At 53.4% G+C, this 21,994-nt stretch overlaps 1 protein-coding gene across 1 annotated transcript; it reads left to right on the top strand.

Annotated features, from left to right (window-relative positions):
• Window positions 1-107: 107 nt before the first annotated feature.
• On the top strand, window positions 108-19,103 carry ZBTB49 (zinc finger and BTB domain containing 49). Its single transcript, XM_008150882.3, has 8 exons — window positions 108-204; window positions 3,781-3,951; window positions 5,290-6,389; window positions 9,614-9,660; window positions 15,160-15,233; window positions 16,602-16,684; window positions 16,767-16,928; window positions 17,947-19,103. The coding sequence occupies exons 2-8, from the start codon at window positions 3,800-3,802 to the stop codon at window positions 18,621-18,623; spliced, it is 2,295 nt and encodes a 764-aa protein (XP_008149104.2). The 5' UTR covers window positions 108-204; window positions 3,781-3,799; the 3' UTR covers window positions 18,624-19,103.
• Window positions 19,104-21,994: the final 2,891 nt, after the last annotated feature.

Consider the following 21,994-nt stretch of genomic DNA (forward strand, 5'->3'; position numbering starts at 1 on the left):
ATTCGTTTCTGAGCTGCTCCGCGCATGCGCGCCGCGACCACACACCCCCGGCGGAAGTGACGATACCGGAAGCCGGAGGGCGGGTCCGGGCCACCGAGGGGGCGTTGTCGGGATGGTTCCGCAGCCCCGGGAGCCCCGCGAGCGGCTCTGGGGGCGGCGCGGCGGGTGAGGAGAAGGCGGCGGGGCCGAGAGCGGCGTCCGAGGGTAAGGTGGCCGCGGGGCCGGTCGGCGAGGGCGTGCGGGTGCCGCCGGGGGGAAGCGGCCCGCGAGGAGGCGGGCAGGGCCGGGCATGGAGCCGCCGCCCCCGCCTCCCGGGCGCCGCGAGGGCCGGCGGAGAGCTGCCGGTCGTGCGGGATTCGGCCGCGGCGGCGCCGAGCGCTGGCTCCGGGACTCAGACCCGGTGTCGCCCCTGCAGCGGGGCCTTCGCCCTCGTGCCGCTTCTTCGGCCCGGAAACCCCGCCCGCTTCCCCGCCGGCCTCCCGCTCCGCCTGGTTCTCGGAGCGGGCGGCAGCGGAGCGCTCCGCCGAGGGGCTGCCGCTGATCCTGAGCCGGTCTCGGTCCTCGGACCGGCTGGCGTGCCGTGGTGGTCGCTCTGTGTGGAAGCTGAGTGGGGTGTGAGCGGAGGCTGTGAGAGATGTCCCCAGGGGGGCGTGTGGGGGCGACCAGGAGGGTTTGGCCGGCAGCGAAGTGCCGGGCCTGGAAGAGACTAGAGCCGCCCTCACAAAACACCAGAGCCTGGGTGGCCGAAACCACAGACTGGGAGTGAGGAGTCCAAGGCCCAGGGCTCGGCCGGGTGGTTTCTTCCTTCTTCCTAGGCTGCTCCTCTGGGCTCGTGGGCCCCCCGCCCTGTGCTGCCCTCCCCTGGTCTTTCCTGGGCAGGAGCATCCCTGGGGGCTCTGTGTCCACATTCCCTCCTCCTCTAAGGGCGTCAGGCAGCCTGGATTAGGGTTTTAACTTAATCACCCCTTTAAAGGTCCCCCCCCCCCATCTGCAAACACACTGCTGTGGATTAGGGGCTGAGGCTGCGCAGATTCCAGGGCGGGAGACAGCCGCCGCTTCCCTTGGAGGGGTGAAGACTTGTGGCCATCTGCCACCTGCAGGTGCCTCGCTGTCCCCATGTACAGAGTGAGGGTGACAGTTCAGCCTCTCTTACTGTGACTCTGATCATTAAATGAGGTGACTTGTAAAGGGCTTAGGATAGTGCCTGGTAGCATACAGGAAACATTTTATATATATTTGTTATCATTTTTATTAGATATATACATTGTTACTTATAGTTGTTACACATAAGACACATCCTATAATAAAGAGCTAATATGCAATGGTCATCACGCCCTCATGCCGTAATGGCTCAGACACTCAACACTGGGGAGAGAGGAATGGGGACCAGCCAGGCACAGATGAGCTCACGAGAGAGGAATGGGGACCAGCCGGGCTGCGCCCCAGGAGAGGGACAAGCTGCCCGCCCTGCGGTCCCGGGCACCAGCAGCTGTGCCTGCGCCTGCAGCCTGGGAGGGACAAGCTGCACACCCTGCAGTCCCAGGCGCCAGCGGCTGTGGCCCAGGTGAAGCTGCCCGCCCATGGTCCCCTGTGGCTGGCCCGGGTCCTGGGTGCCTGCACCTGGCCAGAGGGAGGGAAGCCTGGGTCCCGGTGCCTGTGACCAGCTGGAGGAGGGAATCCTGGGTCCTGGGTGCGGGGCGAGGCAGAGGCAGAGGCAGTTAAGGGCGATCAGTCCAGCAGGGGAGCAGTTAGGGGCTATCAGGCTGGTAGGGGAGCAATTAGGGGCTATCAGGCAGGCAGGCAGAGGTGGTTAGGGGTGATCAGGCAGGCAGGCAGGCGAGCGGTTAGGAGCCAGCAGTCCCAGATTGCGAGAGGCAGTTGAACATACTCCCGGATTGGAGAGGGTGCAGGCCGAACTGAGGAACACCCCCCTCACCCCTCCCCTGTGCATGAATTTCATGCACCAGACCTCTAGTAAGAAATATAAATTACCGGCCGAAACCGGTTTGGCTCAGTGGATAGAGCGTCGGTCTGCGGACTGGAAGGTCCCAGGTTCGATTCCGGTCAAGGGCATATACCTTGGTTGCGGGCACATCCCCAGTAGGGGGGTGTGCAGGAGGCAGCTGGTCGATGTTTCTCTCTCATCGACGTTTCTAGCTCTCTATCCCTCTCCCTTCCTCCCTGTAAAAATCAATAAAATATATTTAAAAAAAAAAGAAATATAAATTACCAATTCTTTTTCTAGAGGCTTTTTATAAGGGACTTACAGGATTAACATGGTGAAACTATTAGATTTAAAAATATTTTTATTGATTTCAGAGAGGAAGGGAGAGGTAGGGAGAGATAGAAACATCAGTGATGAGAGAGAATTATTGATTGGCTGCCTCCTGCATGTCCCCTACTGGGGATCGAGCCCGCAACTCAGGCATGTGCTCTTGACCGGAATCGAAACCAGGACCTTTCAGTCTGCTGGCTGACGCTCTATCCACTGAGCAAACCTGGCCAGGGCAGATTGATTATGATTTTTATTGTCAAAGTAAATTATGGAATAGTTCATGATTTTGCAGATCATCATAACTCTGAGGGTCATTCCAAAGAATTGTTCCCCTTGTCACCTCAGTATAGCTAGAAAACGTCCAGTGTCCATTCAGAACATTTGCTGCATTTCAGCATTGAAGTCCGGAGGCAGGTTTTGTGTTGTGTTTTCTAACATCCTTTTTCTCACGGGCAATAGCATCGCCCACGAGCACTGACTGCCGGGTTTAGGAACCCGGATTTAAATGCTGGCGTTGGAACGTAAGTTTTATGATCACAGGCACGTTGCTTAAACTCCCATTTCTTAATTTCCTGACTTGTAAAATGGCGATAATGGTTCTTAGTGCATTATTTGACGTATATAATATGCTTAGCACAGTGCCCGGCCTGTAGTAGCGGTCAATAAGTGATACTAATCATAGTAAAGCAGGACGCCTTTTCTTTCCTGGCAGCCAGTGGGGTAGGGTGGGTGACTGATGACTCAGCCATTTGGCTGCTCCGTACCTCGGAGGATTCAGCACTAGGGACAGTGCCCACCGCCTGGCTGAGGCCCCCCTTTCTGTGCCCCTCTGGGAAACAGCCACGCCCTGTGCGGCAGTGGGGCTCTTTGTAGATGACATCGCCTCTCGTCGCGGTGTCCTCTGAATGCCACCCTGATCTCAAACCAGGAGATCATGCCAGCACCCCAATCCACATACAGAAACTGAGCTTTCCATAAAGAAATAGGGGAGTCAGAACAAGGTGCCGAGCTGAGGGCGAGATAATGGGGGATAGGTTTTGGAGATTCTTAGTTGTGGGGTCACACAGTTACAGATGTTTAGCAGAAAGTTGGACATTTGCAACTGGTGGTTAAAGTTAAAGTTTCAAATTTAGGACTTGTCTGCTTAGAACAGATGAAGGCCAGAGATAGTTGTGACTGTCAAGGGAAAGCGAAGCCGGCTCAGTGCTGAGTGTTAAGGGACGGTAACCTTTGGGGGCTTGCCGGGGAGGAAGTATGGCAGATTAGGGCCATAGTAAGAGGAGCAGAAGCGTTCTAGGGACATTTTTATCTTCACAGGTAGTTCCGTTGAACAGCACTGGTTAAGATGCTTAAGAAACGACTTTTTTGTTTGTTTGCATGTTTGATTTTTAAGCTGCTGTGACAGGGACTCATGACAGTGAACCACAGATCAATCCGTGGACTTGGTGCCGTTTAGTTCCCAGTCTTGTCATCGAAGCTCATGTTTTATCTGCGTCCGTGTGCAGGTGTCCTGAATGCCCGAGCATGGACCCGGTGGCCACGCACAGCTGCCACCTCCTGCAGCAGCTGCACGAGCAGCGCATCCAAGGCCTGCTGTGTGACTGCATGCTGGTGGTGAATGGCGTCTGCTTCAAAGCACACAAGAACGTCCTCGCAGCCTTCAGCCAGTACTTCAGGTGCGATGTCAGACTTTGTTCTTCTCACTGTACAGAGAGTATGTTTTTATTGATTTTAGAAAGAGGAAGAGAGAGAGAGAGAGAAACGTCTATCATTTGCCTCCTGTATGCACCCCAGCTGGGGATCAAACCCACAACCTGGGCTGTTTGGGGAAGAGGTGACTGCATCTGATAAAACGTCTCCCACAACGTTGCAAGACAACTTACCTAACTTAGCTTGGTATTTTACACCATACAGATTCCTTCCCCGGTGAATTGACTTGTGCCCAGAATAAAGTGTGTGGGCTTTATGGAAATGTGCCCTTTTTTCCTGCATTAACTCATAGGGCTTTTCTCTCTGCTGATGTATGGAGCATTGGCTTGCTAGACAGCTAGAGGAATGACTAAGTGCGAAATGAGCGCGTATCAGGGTCCTAGAGCAGTCACATTCAGAGAGACAGAAGCAGAATGGTGGTGCCAGGGGTTGGGGAGGAAGAATGGGCGTTAGTGTCTAATGGGAACAGAGTTTCTGGGATGATGAAAAGGTTCTAAGAATGAATGCATAAAGGTGATGGTTGCACAACATCGTGAATGTACTTTATGCCACTGAATTTACCATTTGAACCATAATAAAATATTTAATATTAGGTAATTTTTTCACAATTAAAAATTAAGATTAAAAAAGCGAGTGTAGCCCAGCTGGTGTGGCTCAGTGGTTGAGCTTCGACCTATGAACTAGGATGTCACTGTTGGATTCCTGGTCAGGGCACATGTCCAGGTTGCAGGCTTGATCCCCAGTAGGGGGCGTGCAAGAGGCACCTGATCAATGATACTTTCTCATCATTGATGTTTTTATCTCCCCCTCCCTCTCTGAAATCAATAAAAATGTATTTAATAAACAAAATGAATGTATACTGAGGGTTAGTTTATTATAGCTATTTTTATTTTTAGACTTTTTAAGGCACTTAGATATGGAAATATTTTTATATGTGTTTTATGCCTAAAATAAAATACATGATTTGTCAGACTACAAACAGGAAGTAGTGAAAAATGTGTGTCCTTTAGTTTTCTGTACTCTATATTAATGCATCTGGATAATTACATTTGATAAAAGAGCCATGAGTATATTGCAAAATCTTCCTTGGAAGTTTGGATATTCATCACACTCAATTATCTGAATTGCTTTATTGGATGACTTGCCAGATTTTTTTTAAAAGAGTTAAAGCTCACTTACTTAAAAAATTCTGGCATTTATAGAAGTGTTGCAGTTTTGAATATTGGTATGAGTGTTATTTGTAAGAGAAAGTTAAGAGCATGTATGAATTGTTAACACTGAAACAGGCATCTTTGTTTTGTCAGGAGCCTCTTCCAGAATTCTCCCGGCCAGAAGAATGACGTTTTTCACTTGGATATTAAGAATGTAAGCGGCATTGGGCAGATCCTGGACTTCATGTACACGTCTCACCTGGACCTGAACCAGGACAATGTGCAGCTGATGCTGGACACAGCACAGTGTCTGCAGGTCCAGAACGTTCTCAGTCTGTGTCACACGTTCTTAAAGTCAGCCCCTGTGGAGCAGCCCCCCGGCATGTCTTGTAGTGGTGCGTTCTCCCCGCAGGGCGCTCTGGCTCCGGACACCAGCTGTGCTCTCAGCGAAAGCTACTCTCCTCACTCACTGCCGGCGTGTGCGGCGGACGGGCAGCACAGTAAGGCCTTGGACGAGCCGCCCTCTCAGGCGCCACCGCCGGGTCACCTTCATCACCCTGCAGGCGAAGCGTCGAAACTAGGCCCTGACACTTTAGACGGCAGCTGCACAGAACTGCCACTCAAGCAGCCAAATTACTACTACAAACTCAGGAACTTGTACAGCAAGCAGTACTATAAACAAGCCGCTTGTCCCAGTCACGAGAGAGTAACCGAGCAGCCCTTCGCTGTCAGCCCACCCACAGGCCCGGCCGCCGTGGAAAACCAGCCTTGTGCTGTCAGCCATTCCGAGTGCGCCCTGCAGTCCGCGGAGCACCTGCCTCCCAGCTTCCCGGCCCAGCCTCTGGCTGAACCTGCCCCAGACCCTGAGTCAGACAGCACGTGCCAGCCGCCCACCAAACAGATGAGGCTCAAAAAGGCCATTCACCTTAAGAAGCTCAATTTCCTGAAGTCACAGACATCTGCAGAGCACATTGCTGAACCCACGTCGGGTGAGGGTCTAACCCAGAGGATCGGCCCTGCTAGTGACACCATAGAGAAAGCCAGCAGTCAGAGCGCTGGGGAGAAGGAACACGAAGGGCCCGGCAGTTCCGACAGCTTTCCCTGCATTATCAAAACGGAGCGGCCCGAAGCCCTGGAGCCTCCCGAGGACCAGTCCCCGACGCCGCAGTCCCCGTGGCAGTACGCGTGCGACCTGTGCGGGAAGCCTTTCAAACACCCGAGCAACCTGGAGCTTCACAAACGGTCCCATACAGGTACACGCACACTGACCCGGTGCCCGCGGGCCCGGCCAGGGAAGAGCGCAGACCGCACGGTGCCTGCTCCTCTTTGTAAGAAGTTTTGCTGTTGCGTTGACATTTGCACACAAAAATAATCAAGATTGAGAGTTAACTATTTTTTCATATTTTTGGTGATGCCTCTTAAAGCGTAACCTATAGATACTTTCATAGAGCCAGTTTTAAAAGATGTCACACTTCATTTTTATTTTAATTAGGTTTTTATGACAAACTTTCCATCTCTAAAGAAGTAGAGTAAATTATTTTGATGGATTGAAATTTTCAAGTTCTAAAACAGATAAGCAATATTTAGATGTCTCTTTAGAATTAGATTAAGTTTATTCTTTAAAAACGTAATGTAGGTCAATTCAGATTAAAATAATTTACTTTGAGTAATTCTAAAAGTTCTCTGGAAAGTAGTGTGAATATCAGATTTTAAAGGTTGTGATTCGGAAGGTGGGAGGTAAGCTTTTTAATAAGGATCAGCTTTAACCATTCGATATTTTCAAATGAAAGTTCTTCCATTTTGAACATTGAATTTTCAAAGTTTTATTTCCTTAATTCATACCTCCTCCCCTTTCCAAAAAGTTTATTTTTTCCAAAAGCTTTTTTAAAAGTGTTATACAGCACATGCACGTTACCTTATACCAGGGGTCCTCAAACTTTTTAAACAGGGGCCAGTTCACTGTCCCTCCAGTGGGAGGGCTGGAATATAGTTTAAAAAAACTATGAACAAATTCCTATGCACACTGCACATATCTTATTTTGAAGTAAAAAAACAAAACGGCAAAAACACCCGCACGTGGCCCGCGGGACGTAGTTTGAGGACGCCTGCCTTATACAGTACGTATGTATTACTTCCTGCACTTAAACAGGTGATTGGCAGTTACCTTATAGGCATGAGAAGTGAGGGGCTACAGATGCTTCCAGAGTAACTGCTTTTAAGATGTTTGTGCATTTGCAATTATTGATGTGACATTCTGCTGTCACTGACTCCTGGTGTGTCTAAGTCAGTGATGGCGAACCTATGACACGCGTGTCAGCACTGACACGCGTAGCCATTTCTGATGACACGCGGCCGCATGCCGAGGATGAAACATTTGCTGCTCCTGAGGATGAAACATTTGCGACTAGAGTCTTGGAGTTAGTTTTTTCCTCAAAGTGACACACTACCTGAGTTATGCTCAGTTTTTTGGCGAAGTTTGACACACCAAGCTCAAAAGGTTGCCCATCACTGGTCTAGGTGTTTACCACCCCAGTGCATTGTGGAGAGAGACTTACTTAAATATTTATGAAAGCCCTTTATAAATTGTAATGTATTTGAATATATAAAGTATTACCTTTATTGTTACTAGTAGTTCAGAAGTATTCTTCATATGAAGGCAGTATCACTGATTCAGTTTTGCCCTGAAAAAAAACTTAATTTAGGTCATTCCATTTGCTTAAATTTCCTAGGGCCTCATGATCAGTATAATTTTTGAGAAACGTGTCTGTTTAGCTTTAAAAATTAAATTGTTTGTTCTTTTGAACAATAATGTCATCCATTATGGCAGAAATGCTCACATGGATGTAAATACTCTATTGAGAGAGCAGTGGTCCTCGACTTACTATCTGAGGAGTTCTCGCAGGGTCTGTGAGGCCGGACTATTTCTGTCACCATGTAGGATGTTACTTGCCTTGTCTGTCTTCTCCCACAAGTGCAGTGGAGTCAGCTAAAGGCTGTCATCACTCGGGTAGCCAGTGAGATGTCTAGTCACGGGTTAAAAATCACTCCGTCTTCATTTCTAGTATGGACTGTGCTGACGGATGTAGCCCACATAAGCACACACTAGGTTCTCAGTTAGGAGTGTGAAGGGATCCTGAGAGCAAAGCATTTGAGAACCACTGGAGGAAGGTTATCAATTCTGGCCACTTGGGAGTCTTAATAACCAGTGGCCTCTTTTTTCAAACTCTTGGATCGCATAATGGGGGCTTTAACTTAACATTATCCATTCTCCCCATAATTTCCGACATAAATGTTGTCCCAAAATACAGAAGTAATATGATTATAATTATTCAGTCAAAAGCTTTCTGCCTGCTCCAGAAAGAAGCCATTGAAGAAGCTATTAAACAGTTTCATGAAAAAAGCAAAAGTAAAAGTCGCCTGGCAGGAGCCCAGAAAGCTAGCAGCCAGCAATGTAGAAGGAAGGGGTGTTGTCATTGTTAAAAGAGAGTGAACCACTTGTGGGAGGGGGAGGGGAAACAGAAGGTTCTTGGTCTGCCAGCCTGTTTATTAGTTACCTAGGTTCAAGGTGGCACCTGGAAGTAGACTGTTAAAATGGTCATTTTCTAGAGACTGTAGTCAGGGCTGCTGTGGTTTCTTGGCAGAGTTCCATTCTCCACAGGTTATTCTATACCAAAGTGTAATTACTTAGAGTTTCTAAAATCAGACGTGGCTCCCATAATGTCCTCTTGTTTTCCCCTGGGAGCATGGTCAGCCAAGGCCAAATGCAGGGGAAGGGCTTTGCCCTGTCCCACCTTCAGGAGGTCCCTCTCGGTCTGGGCCATGTCCACACCTCACACGTGTGAACGAGACTCCAGTTCTCTTAAGAGCTGATGGGAAAGTAAGGAGTCGGGCTGAGGGACTGTAACAGGTTTGGGCCCTTCAGCAAACCTGGTTGATTTTCAAGCCCAAAACCTAGGCAGGGTTTGAATGCTAACAAGTTAAGTTGGACTTCAACATAGGTTTATATCTGGAGAACAATTTTATTTTTTAAAAATATATTTTTATTGACTTCAGAGAGGAAGGGAGAGGGAGAGAGAGAGAGAAACATCAGTGATGAGAGAGAATCATGGATTGGCTTCCTCCTGCACGCCCCACATGGGGGATCGAGTCCACAACCTGGGAATGTGCCCTTGGCTAGAATCGAACCTGGGACCATTCAGTCTGCAGGCCGATGCTCTATACACTGAACCAAACCAGCTAAGGCACAGTTTGATTTTTTAGAGAAAACTAATCACAGATTTCAGTGTGTCATCCCTGCCCACTATCTAAGGACGAGAGATGGGGAAGAGGTGTGGACTCCTGTTTTCATACACTCGTGACGAGGAGCGTAGTCTCTGCTTTGAATGGTGGGCACGGGATAGTTTAAACATTTTAAACAGAAGATGGTTGTGCAGATAATACAAATGATTTTACCAGCTGTTGTTTTGTTTTGTTTTAGGTGAGAAACCTTTTGAATGTAACATTTGTGGGAAACATTTCTCTCAGGTGGGAATACTTTTATTTATTGTTAATAATTGGAAACCTGAAACCTAGTAGTGTTGATTTTTATTATAAACTAGAGGCCCGATGCACGAAGATTCGTGCAAGAATGGGCCTTCCTTCCCCTGGCTGCCGGCACCACCTTCGCTCCAGCCAGAGCTGCCTCTCCACCTTCCCAAGCTGCACAGAGGCCCGGAGCGGCTGGGGCGGTACTGAATGCCTGTGTCGTCGCCATGGCGATGACACAAGTTGTCGCCATGGCGATGACACAAGCATCCCGCCTTGCCCCCAGCCGCTTGGCGCCTGCGTATGCAAATTAACCTGCCATCTTTGTTGGGTTAATTTGCATAGTCCTGATTGGCTGGTAGGCATCGTGAAGGTACGGTCCATTTGCATCTTTCTCTTTTATTAGTGTAGACTAGTGGCCCGGTGCACGAAATTCGTGCACATTAAAGGGGGGTTAATTAGAGGAAATATTTTAATATTGTTATTTGCCCTTTCTCTATAATAGAAGTGTCAGAGATGACAGAAAATTAGTAAAATGTATATGAAACTCTTCCTCCTGTCAGAGTCAGGCATGCTGTGGGACCTAGAGTCAAGTCCATGCCCACCCGCAGTGCCTCAAAATCGCGTGAGACCCAGACCCAACCGGCCCCACCCCCATTGGGCGAGATCCAGACCCGCCGGCCCCACCCCATCAAGCCCTGCCGAGCGAGGGTTGCAACCTCAGATCCCTTGGCCTGGCGCGGGGCCGGGGGGTGGGGGGAGAGAAGTGCAGCCTCAGGTCCCCCAGTGCCAGGATGGGAGATGCAACCTGAGGTCCCTCGGCCCGGTGCCAGGCGGGGGGCACAGCCTCGGGTCCCCCAGTGCACCCTCAGGTCCCCCAGTGCCAGGACGGGGTCACAGCCTGAGGTCCCTCGGCCTGGCGCCAGGTTGGGTGGCATGACCTAAGGTCCCCTGGCCTGGCGCCGGGGTGAAGGGCGCAGCCTGAGGTCCCCTGTCAAGCCCCGCCGGGCAGAGGACACAGCCTCAGGTCCCCAGCCTGGTACCGAGAGGGGGGCGCAGCCTCAGGTCCCCCAGCCTGGTACCGAGAGGGGGGTGCAGCCTCAGGTCCCCAGCCTGGTACCAAGAGGGGGGTGCAGCCTCAGGTCCCCAGCCTGGTACCAAGAGGGGGGTGCAGCCTCAGGTCCCCCAGCCTGGTACCGAGAGGGGGGCGCAGCCTCAGGTCCCCCAGCCTGGTACCGAGAGGGGGGCGCAGCCTCAGGTCCCCCAGCCTGGTACCGAGAGGGGGGCGCAGCCTCAGGTCCCTTGTCAAGCCCCGCTGGGAGGGGGGCGCAGCCTCAGGTCCCCCGACACCGGGATGGGGTCGCGGCCTGAGATCCCCCGGCCCGGGGTGGAGGGAGCAGCCTGAGGTCCCCTGGCCCAGCCACCAGGGCAGGGGGCGCACCTTGAGGTCCCCTGTCAAGCCTTGCCGAGCAGGGGGTACAGCCTGCGGTCCCCTGTCAAACCCCCCGGGCGGGGGTTCATGGCCTCAGATCTCCTGGCCCAGCACCGGGGTGGGGAGTGCAGCCTCAGGTTTCCTGTATAGGGCAGGGGACATGGCCTGAGGTCCCCCGGCCTGGCGCTGGGGGCGGTAGGCATGGCCTGAGGTCCCCTGTCAAGCCCCACCAGGCAGGGGGCACAGGCTCAGGTCCCTTGCCCCGGCCCAGCGCCACGCAACCTCAGGTCCCTGCTGATTGCTCCTTAAGGCTCGTTATGGGAACTCAGCCTCCATTGTGGGTGCATCCATTTTGTGTTACAGAGCAAACTGGGAAGGACTGAGCTGCAGACAGCGTCAGGGCCCGGCATCCGAGGGTGAACAGTGATCTTGTTTCAGAAGGAAAAAGAGGTTCCCACAGCCTGCATTCAAAATGTCCTCCACGACTGTGGGCTGTGGGCACCGCCATCTTTGTGATGGTGTGATGGTCAATTTGCATATTTCCTCTTTATAAGCTAGGATAAGACATGCATTGGAATTGTGAGAGAAGCCTCTGAAGGTATCTGTAACTTAAAGACTCTAGTCTACATCAGGAGAAAATGATTTTCAAGTAAACAAAACCCTGTACCTTGGGGAAACATGCCATTTTTTATAAGTGTGAGGACTCTGCACAGCCCACCCCTCCCCCGGGGGGTGCCATCCTAGTATCTCCTCTCAGGAATGCAGTAACCATGTTGTGCTGCATCTGGAGGCTGCAAATTAGGCTGAGCTGCATTCAGACAGAAGTCTCCTTCCCATTGGGACTGTAGATGTTAGGATGTTGGACAACAGACCAAACAGTTTTCAGTCCTGCTGTTGCTACCTTGTAGCTGATGTTTATTAAGATGGAGGATTAAATCTCTCATCCAGCCAATGTTTATTGTGTCCGATGGGCTGTGTGCTGACCTGGGCACTAGGCCTAAGGGAACCTAGAGGTGCAATGTTGTGGAGGACATTTTGAATGCAGGCTGTGGGAACCTCTTTTTCCTTCTGAAACAAGATCACTGTTCACCCTCGGATGCCGGGCCCTGACGCTGTCTGCAGCTCAGTCCTTCCCAGTTTGCTCTGTAAAATGGGAACAACACTCCTTTATAAGGACATTGTGATGATTACATGAAACACTGCTTGCAACTTAGTCAAGTGCTTCATTCATAGTAGCATCTTAGCACTTGACAGCTATTATTGTTATTACCTCTTGCCAGAGTTTTCATGGATCCAGCTATATATAGGTAATTTCTAAGATGTGATCTATGTCCTTAGCATATAATTAGAGCATAGCAAAGTTTACTACAACTAAAAACATAACGAAGGTCAAACAATCTGGGCCCCAGGTTGCCACATAATTTGGTATAAATTATCTGAATGCATTATTGGACATTTTTGCCTGAATTTTTCCATTATTTAATGTACTTTTATATCATTTATTAGACTAATATGTGCTCCTTTTTGTGGGGAAAGATAATTATTTCCATTATTCATTTCCACTATTAAATACCTAAAGAAACATTTAAAAATTTTTTCACTCTGCTTATTATAATATTGAGTGGAAGACCATTCTATTATATTTACTTGGAAAATAAGCAATTGTTATGCTTGACTTAAAGAGGGAACATGCAGCATTGCTAGGAATGATTCAGAGACAATTTCCATCTTAATACATAGTTTACAAAATAGCTGGAAAAGAGGGATCTCATTTAACAGCTGAGCAGACAGTGCTGTTTGAATTGTTACATGACTGATGAGCTTTTCTGAAATTTGGAAGTGACTCATCTCACAAAGCCAGTGGTGCGTTATCGTTATCGTAACTCCAGCAAGCTGTTTCCTGAGGGCAAAGTGACTTTGTCACACTGAGTGTTCAACACCAGCTAGTTTAGCCACAGAAATGTGCTGTCCTCAGGTTTCCCCGCAGGTAAGACAGCAGCTCACACACGGCATTAATTCCTGGCCCAGCCGAGTAACGAGCGCCCACCTTAGCTGAACCTCGTTTTCATCTAGAAAATAGATTTCAGTGCCAGTTACTAAGGGTAACATGATAATGTGTGTGAAGGCCTAAGTAGACCAGATATATATTGCTACTAGCATTTGTCGCTTCATACTGTTATTTTTTTTAATATATTTTTATTGACTTCAGAGAGGAAGGGAGAGAGATAGAAACATCAATGATGAGAGAGAATCATTGATCAGCTGCCTCCTGCACAACCCCTGTCATGTGCCCTGACCAGGAATTGAGCCGTGACCTCCTGGTTCATAGGTCAACACTCAACCATTGAGCCACACTGGCTGGGCGGTCACTTTATTATTGTTATTCATAGTCATTCTGTTAAAAGCTGGGTATTGCCCAATATTTTGCCAAGTTCTTTTTCTTTGGTTACCTAAAATAAACCTGAGTTTGTGTAAACCATATGCATCATATTCTAAAAGGTAGGGTATGATACCATGTTTCTCAGTGTCTGACAGACAGAAAGACTTCCGTGTCATAACAAAATCCCGACCAGTTTCTGTTCCTGTACGTTTGTACGTTTCCACCCACAGGTGGACTTCAGACCCATTTTCAAACCTGTCACCGTGGACTGTCTTTTGCATTTAATTTTTTTAAAAAGCTGCAGATTTAGCTCTAGCTGGTTTGGCTCAGTGGCTAGAGTGTCGGCCTGTGGACTGAAGAGTCCCGGGTTTGATTCCTGTTAAGGGCACACTCCCCAGTAGGGCAAGTGCAAGAGGCAGCAGATCAGTGTTTCTCTCTCATCGTTGATGTTTCTAACTCTCCCTCTCCCTTCCTCTCTGAAATCAATCTATATATATATAAAAGCCTAATAAGCAATTTGTCCCCTCGGGAGTTCGACCAGGAGACCTGGAGTTCCATCACTCACTATGACATGTGCTGACCACCAGGGGGCAGTGCGGAACAAAGGGAGGCCCCAGCTGGCAGCTGGAAGGCCCTGATTGGCCCTGATTGGCCCTGATCGCCCGCCAGGCCTAGGGACCCTACCCATGCCCTGAATTTCGTGCACGAGGCCTCTAGTAAAAAAGTATTTTTTAAAAAAATGCAGATTTACAAAGCCAGACCCAGCCGGGTGCAGTATTACTGTTCACTCCCCCTTCTTGGCTTATTCTGTGCATAATGCCCGAGCTTTGTTTCCCGTGGGTATCCTCACTTATTTCAGTGTTTACTTTTAACAGACTCTATAAAAAATTAAGTAGGGGTGTGACAGACCGAGACTGCTAACTGAAGTCTCCGCAGTGGGAAATTCTGCCTCCGCGTCCGAGTTGGAAGCAGTAGCCCGAGTGCTTAACGTCTGAGGCATCTGCAGTCGCAGCCTCGCTGCGGGCAGTTTCGTATTGATGGCCTGTGCTGAGCACTGGCAGCCTGCTCCGGGCCTCCACCTAAACAAGGCGTCTGGGTAAAGCCGGCTGGTGTCAGAAACCAGGAGCCTGGAGTCCCCGCCCTGGAGGGCTGCAGTGACTCCTGATTGCACTTCTGCACACGACAGCGTGACAGCCCGCCACGCAGAGCAGCCGCTGCAGCGGGGGTGCTGCTCGGGGAGCTCTGACCTTTATAACCAAGGCATGTTTCTCAGGGAGAAACAGCGAGCAGGGAGTAGCCACGTGCAAGCGCTACCTGCAAATAGATGGTCCAAGTTTAAAACTATGTGACATAATACATCAAGGTCTGTTTAAAGTACAAGCTTGGCAACCTCCACAGCACCCTGCCCTGTGTCGCCCGTTTCAGAGAAGCGCCCAGGGCAGGCCCGCGAGGGGACAGCCAACGCAGCCCTTGGCCCAGGAGCACGGGAGGAAACGGGGGGCGGACCCCCCGTTAGAACTGGGCAGTCCTTCCTCTTGCACGTGGCTCCTTCTGAGTGGTGTGTCTAGTCTCCCTTGGAAGGTGGACTGGGGCCTATTGGATCTGCCAGGCTTCCATTTGAATGGATGGGACCTGTTTTTCAAAAACCCTTGCGTTACTGGCATGCTTTTGCTTCTTTTTGTTGCAGGCAGGTAACTTGCAGACTCACTTGCGTCGGCATTCTGGTGAAAAACCCTACATCTGCGAAGTCTGTGGCAAGAGGTCAGTGCCGGGCTGTCCCCCGCCTGTAGGGACCCCTCTGCTCTGGTCTCCATGGAAGGCAGTGCGCTGCGTGCTCGCACGCAAGCCGCGTAGGGCTCCACGGAGGAGCGCAGGCCCATCAGACCCTCTGCGGAGCCTTGCATGTGACACATGAGTAACAAAGGGGCAAGGACGGTCATTCAGAGAAGGAACACCCAGGACAGAAGTCTTAGAAATGGGATTTTACATGACACAGAGTGATTTTACACTGAAATGTCCATTCTTTCTAAAAATGGCCATGAAAACAGATGAACGCCCACAGAGGTGAGTGCCCAGCAGGGACGTGAGCCTTGCAGCCTGGCTGCCCAGCCCGGCCTCAGGCTGTGGGAACCGGCAGCAGGAAGGCAGGCGGAGCTCAGCCCAGGGCACTTGGCGCAGTCTCACTGTGGTGGGAGGTGCAGTGAGGAGAGGGTCCCTCCGGCGTGCACACAGCCGCCCGCTGGCCGGCCCCCCGCTCAGGGGGTCAGGTATCGGAGTCCACTGCTCTCCCCTGATGGTCACGCTGGACACCAGGCACCAGCCAGGACCGTACCAGTCACATGGCTTTATAGCCGTTCATTTCGCCGTCCATCCAGGCAGCGCCTGTCGGCCACCTGCTCTGTGAGTGTGTGACGGCAGCATGCAGGCTCGGGGCCGGGAGGGAGAGCCGGCCCTGGCCCAGTCAGTCGCCTGTGCAGGAAGTGGGGCGCGGTGGGAACACCAGGGGGCTGCTTGTGACTCAGTCCCAGGAAAACGGGTGTCTCTGCAGGTGGTAGAAACCAAGAAGTCAAACCTTCCCAGCCTCACGTGCCTCCCTGTTGTCATTCCTCTAGGCCAGTGGTCGGCACACTCATTAGTCAGCAGAGCCAAATATCAGCAGTACAATGATTGAAATTTCTTTTGAGAGCCACATTTTTTAAACTTAAACTTCTTCTAACGCCACTTCTTCCAAATAGACTCGCCCAGGCCGTGGTATTTTGTGGAAGAGCCACCCTCAAGGGGCCAAAGAGCCACATGTGGCTCGTGAGCCGCGGTTTGCCGACCACTGCTCTAGTGTGGTGGGAAGGAATACGCCTGGATTTCCAGTCCCAGGCCTGGGCGGGAATGGCTCCCTAAGCTGAGCCATCGGTGGCCGTCTCTGAAGGAGATGGAGGCAGCTAGGTAGAAAAAGTGTTTTACAAACACAACCCTGCATTATTCACCACTTTCCTTTAAAGGGGGAAAGGTAAAGATACTTTTCATGCCCGTTTCCATGAAGTCAGGCGCTCTGATTACACCCAGGAAGGCGGGCAGCTGCCCTCCGTGCCTCGCGCTGCCCAGGCTCTCAGCTGCATTTCACATCCATTGCAGGTTTGCAGCCTCGGGGGACGTCCAGCGTCACATCGTCATCCACTCGGGGGAGAAGCCGCACCTGTGTGACACCTGTGGCCGAGGTATGGCTGCGCTTTCCTTTCCTGCCGGGGGCACTGCCTGGAGGGTGCGGGCCATGCGCTGACCCTGTCGTGGTCTCTCCAGGCTTTAGTAACTTCAGCAACTTGAAGGAGCACAAGAAGACACACACGGCTGACAAGGTGTTCACCTGTGACGAGTGCGGGAAGTCCTTCAACATGCAGAGGAAGCTGGTGAGGCACCGGGTCCGGCACACGGGGGAGCGGCCCTACAGCTGCACGGCCTGCGGTGAGTGACGCACAGACCAGGCCGCCTGTCCCGTCCCGTCCCGTCCCGTCCCGTCCCCTCCCTTCCCCTCCCGTCCCGTGTGGTAACTTTGGACGGGGCCCAGGGCCACACTGTCCAGGGAACCGTTTGCAGAGACAAGGACGCGGTTGTTCTAACTGCTGGTCTGGTGACCACTGGACTGAAAATTAAAAACCTGGCTTAGAGTTAGCGCCCCTGAGTTAGCTGGTCTGCACCAGCAGCAGCGCCTTCCCTCCATGATGTCCCTGTCCCCTCCCTTTCTCGTACACGCCATCGCCTGTCCCCCATCAGAACACAGGCAGGCTTCTGCCTCTCGGTGCTTCCTGAATTCTTAACAGGTCTCACTTAAATGCCAGTTGCCTCCTGCTTTGAAAGGCCTTTTATTTTTAGGTTAACAGAAAAAGCCCCCAGAATATAACACGTGGGCATCGACATCTAGTTTTGTTCAAAGGCAGTTTTTTTAGATAGCCCACCTTTGCTTGACCAGGGCTGGAGAGCCGAGAACTCAGATAGTGACATGCAGACGAGGGAGCAGTTAAACATCCGTGTACATACGTGCGTAGTGTTCACTCCTTTGTAATGACGTATGACTTCTGTAAGGTTATTGACCCCTTACCAACTCTGACTGTGGGAACAAATCCCCACCTTGATGCTGTGCGCAGGGAAAGGAACTGGAACCCGGGGAAACGGGCAGAGTTGTAGTGAGAGCTGCGTGCACAGATGCCGTGAGGGGAGTGTTTCTTGTGATAGACCGGCTGCTCTAGGTTCGCAGAAATTTAGACGAGACTGGCAGGGTTTTCCAGCACCCACCAGCCGGCAGGGCGGGCCGCTGCCTGCCCAGCGGGGGCTCCTGTGCAGGCAGATAGGGTCCAGGAGGCTGGCACTGAGAGGCCCCACACCCAGGGGGCAGAGGGGAGAGACTGGCAGAGCGGGTGGTGGCAGGCTCCACTCCACTCTCGTCCCAATGCCCACCTCTGAGATGACCCCTCTCTCTGTGCAGGGAAAAGTTTCGGGGGGTCCGGGGACCTCCGCAGGCACGTCCGCACGCACACCGGGGAGAAGCCGTACACGTGTGAGATCTGTGACAAGTGCTTCACCCGCTCGGCTGTGCTGCGGCGGCACCGGCGGATGCACTGCCGCGCGGACGACGGGGGCCGGGACGCGCTGCGGGAGCTCGCCCACGCCTTCAAGGCCTCCAACCTGGACAGGGCTCCCGGCTCCGACTCCTTCTCCCAGGACGTGTCTGTGGCTTTGATGCCCGTGTCTGTGAAGCTCCCCATCCACCCGGTGGACGAGCCCGAGACAGAATTTGACGGCCACTCTGCCGGCCCCTACTGTAAGTTCCGGTCCACGCCTCAGCCACGTGGGCTCGGCCACCCGGGGAAGCTCAGTGCGGACCCTGGCAAACTCGCCAAGGCCCCCGGGCAGCACACGCAGCCTCAGGCCTTCGCTCACTCGGCCGCCGCCGCCTCCCCCGGCGACGGGCCGCCGCCCACGGACAGCATGGCCATCGGCCGCCCGTCTCTGGCCACTCTGGACAATCACTGTGGCGACCCCCTGGGCAGCCGGGCGTCGGGCGCGGCGCACAGGAACGCCGAAGGGCCCTTCTTCTCCAGCATGACTCTGTGGGGGCTGGCGATGAAGACGCTGCAGAACGAGGGCGAGCTGGACCAGTGATGCCGGCGCCTCGCTGCCACGCCAGCGACGCTGGTGCCGTGGCGCTGGGCCAGTGACACCAACACTGTGACACCGCTCAGCTGCGGACGCTGGTCCCGGAGGCCGGTGTCCAGGAGGCAGCCGCCCCTGCGCCGCCCTCTCACAGCCTGGCACGGGGGCGGGTCCCTCCTGACAGCCGGTAACTGGGACCCGCCTGAGCGTGGGGCTTGGGCGGAAAGGCCCGGCTCACTGTAGAAGCAGACGCCAGAGGGGAGCTGGGGAGCCGTCCACTGACTCGTTGGCATGATGGCGTGTGGACTTGGGGGCAGCTGCTGTACATTGTGGTCATGCTAAAGGGAAAACATATATATACACACACATATGTATAATACAAGTATTTTTACGTGATTGAAATTTATAGCATTTTCTATTTACAGATTTTATTTGTATATGAAACTCATACTATAATTTAATTGGAATAAATGAAACTTGCCTTGCTATGTAATGTGTTTCCTCCAGCATTTTTATTAACCTAAAGACGTAGTAGTAACAAAAGGAAGGGCTCCCCCTTTAAGGACAGGTCCTGGTTCTGCCCGGCCATCCTGGGACAGTGGGCTTCAGACGCCATCAGAACTGAGCGCGTCCTGGCTGCCCCTCGCTGGCCAGGCCGTGGCGGGCTCTGAGCCTCCGCCTTCTCTGGTTTTCTCTTCTAGTCTGAGATGAGCGTCTCCGTAACTCCAAGCGTCCCATGACCCCTCGCCCACGGCTCTGCTGCCCAGGTCCGGCCGCTTGTCGGCTTCCTAAACACATCCCCCCTCCCCCCGCCGCCCCCCCCCCCCCCCCCCCGCACACCTGCTGCCTGTGGGGGACTGAGTCCTGCCCTGTGGTTTCAAAACAGGACCTGCATGTGAAAAGCATTACCTGTGGCACAAGCAAGGTGCTTGCCTGTAAAGCTGCACGAAGGACCAGAATGAAAGCATCCCAAACCCTGTCATTTCTCGCTCTGACTCAGAATTACAGGCCACCGGTGAGACGTCGGGGGAGGGGGGGGGCGGGGTTTCTTAGAAAAGCAGCATGGCTGCAGATGAGAGTGCCAGCTTTGACGTCAGATTCAGGTTGGACTCTTGGTTTTCCCACCAGCCCTTGCACTCAGCCCAGCGAGGCCCAGGCAGCAGACAGAGCCCAAGGTCAGGGGCACAGCGCCTTGCACAGAGCCACGCAGCCAGTTAGGGGAGAACCTAGGTCTCCTGTGAACTTGTCCCTCCTTCCTCCCTCCTCCCACGGCGAGGCTGGGGGGTGTGCGGGCGCCCGGCTGGGACGGCGAACTGTCGGATGTGTCATGTGCGTTCTCGTTGACCCCCTTCAACACCCAGGGAGGTGATGCTCTGTTCCATCTCGGTATTTCCTTCCAGACGGTGCCTCTCCGATCAGACACAAATCAATGCACCGCTGAAACACTGTCAGTCACTTCTTTGCCTTTTCACGTAGCAAATTGTCTTTCCTTTTAAACAGAAAAAGTGTTAACATCGACACTCTGAGTCCCCACGTACAGTGCCGTCGCTCCTCCAGCCCGGCGTGTTGGTGAAGGCCCGCACAGTTCTGGGGTGGCAGACAGCGCACAGCGGGGCTCCACAGACGTGCCCTCTTTTCCACTTGACCCGGAGACCTAGCCCCGCGCTGGCTGTTTCGTGTGGGGTTTCCGTCCAGCCACCAGATGGCGGCATAGCCCTCACCGTGAGCAGAGCCGGGGCCTGGGCACCTGCATTTTCAAAGCACGGGCAGATCACAAAGCTCATTCGCCCACCTGAGCCCCCCATGCTCCCCCAGAAGCCTGACCAGGTAGCATTCTCCTCCCCAGCGTGGAGGACGGGGCGTAAGACAGGGCGTCACTTGCTCATTTATTTCCTTCCTGAGGGCTGACGACATCCCAGCATCAGTGCTCTCACCGGTGTCCCAGGAAAGCATGAGGGACACGGAGCAGGCGGCACGGTCCCGCCCTCCCTGGTTTTCAGACCTGTCTCACCACTGGACGCCAGACACCTACGAGCGGAGGCTGCCCGCGCCCACTGCTGCACCACGGCCTGGCTCTGTTCGCCCCCTGCACGGAGACAGGCATGGATGGGGTCGCTGGGCACGGATCGTGGTGGGCAGAGGCGGGGCGGGGCGGGGGGGGGGGCGGGGGAGGCCCCGAGGGGAATAGTTGGCCTTAAGGCCCGACTGTGGGAAGCAGTCTCAGTCCTGGGGCCCAGGGGGACCCCCTCTGTAGGAAATTCTCTATCACATTTATGAGCCTCTGGGGAGGGGGGTACCAGGCTCCCTAAAGCTGCCGGCCTGACCCCCAGGAGGGAGGACAGCGCCCTGAGTGTATTGCACAGCGGCGCTGAGGGCGGTAGAAACAAGTCCACGCTTTCTTGCGTCTGCCCTTTGACCCGGGCCGGTGACCCCCGGCAGGTCCTGTGGCTTCCCCAGTCACTCGGGGACAACACAACACGCACCCTGCAGGCGTGTGCGGCTGCGCCTGCGGGCAGGTTTCCGGGAAGCGGGGGGGGGGGGGGGGGGGGGGGGGCTGTCTGTCGGGTCTCCGGAGAGGGAAAGGGGCCTCCAGTCTCTGAACTCTGGGCGGGGGTCGGGCCCGTGGGACGAGGTGGGGACAGCGTGGTTTGGGGTGAGCTGTGCTCGGTTCAGATCTGTGTTTGATGACTTCCCGCTGCTGTAAGAGGGGCAGCAGTGCTGTCCCCCCCCCCCCTGTCCCCCCCCCCGCCCAGCTGTGGAGGCTGGGGGAGAGGACGTGCCCTGGGAACAGCGCCTGCGACTGGTGAACCCCAGGCAGACGGGGTCCCCCTCCCCACACCGGACATTGGAGGACGCTGGCTTCCGGACCCCGAGGGGCCCTGCCGTTACCGTGGGGACACTGGGCTCGCTGAGGTCCCATCTGCGGGCAGCCCCCGAGCCGGGCCACCCCGGGCTCCTGGCTGAGAGCTGGTCTGATTCTCAGCAAAAGCTCCAGGGACGAAAGCCGAGACGTACCCGCCGCCCCGTGGCATCAGGAGCAGGTGACGGGGCCGCACCATCCAGCTGTGGGGAAACAGCTGTATGTGAGCGGAGCAGCCCATCCCGCCCAGCCTCCCGCTCCCTCGAACGGTCGAACGGTCGAACGGTCGAACAGTCGAACAGTCGAACAGTCGAACAGTCGAACGGTCGCTTCTTTTGCCAGTAAAGTGTTTTCATTTCACACTCAGGGGTCATTGTCGGAGGTTCAGAAACAACCTCTGGAGGCCAGGATGACACGGAGCACAAAGCAAATGTCTTGGCCCTCCCCCTCCCCCTCCCCCACCCCCACCTCACCCCCACCCCCACCTCCCGCCTGAGGCAGAGGGTGGAGAAGCTATTTC

This window comes from Eptesicus fuscus, chromosome 2 (assembly GCF_027574615.1).
Source record: "Eptesicus fuscus isolate TK198812 chromosome 2, DD_ASM_mEF_20220401, whole genome shotgun sequence".
Lineage (NCBI taxonomy): Eukaryota > Metazoa > Chordata > Mammalia > Chiroptera > Vespertilionidae > Eptesicus > Eptesicus fuscus.

Coding starts and splice junctions, on each gene's coding strand:
- ZBTB49 (XM_008150882.3), top strand. CDS start 3,800: ATGGACCCGGTGGCCACGCACAGCTGCCACCTCCTGCAGCAGCTGCAC. Junction 3,952..5,289: donor GCCTTCAGCCAGTACTTCAG/GTGCGATGTCAG, acceptor TTGTTTTGTCAG/GAGCCTCTTCCAGAATTCTC. Junction 6,390..9,613: donor TCACAAACGGTCCCATACAG/GTACACGCACAC, acceptor GTTTTGTTTTAG/GTGAGAAACCTTTTGAATGT.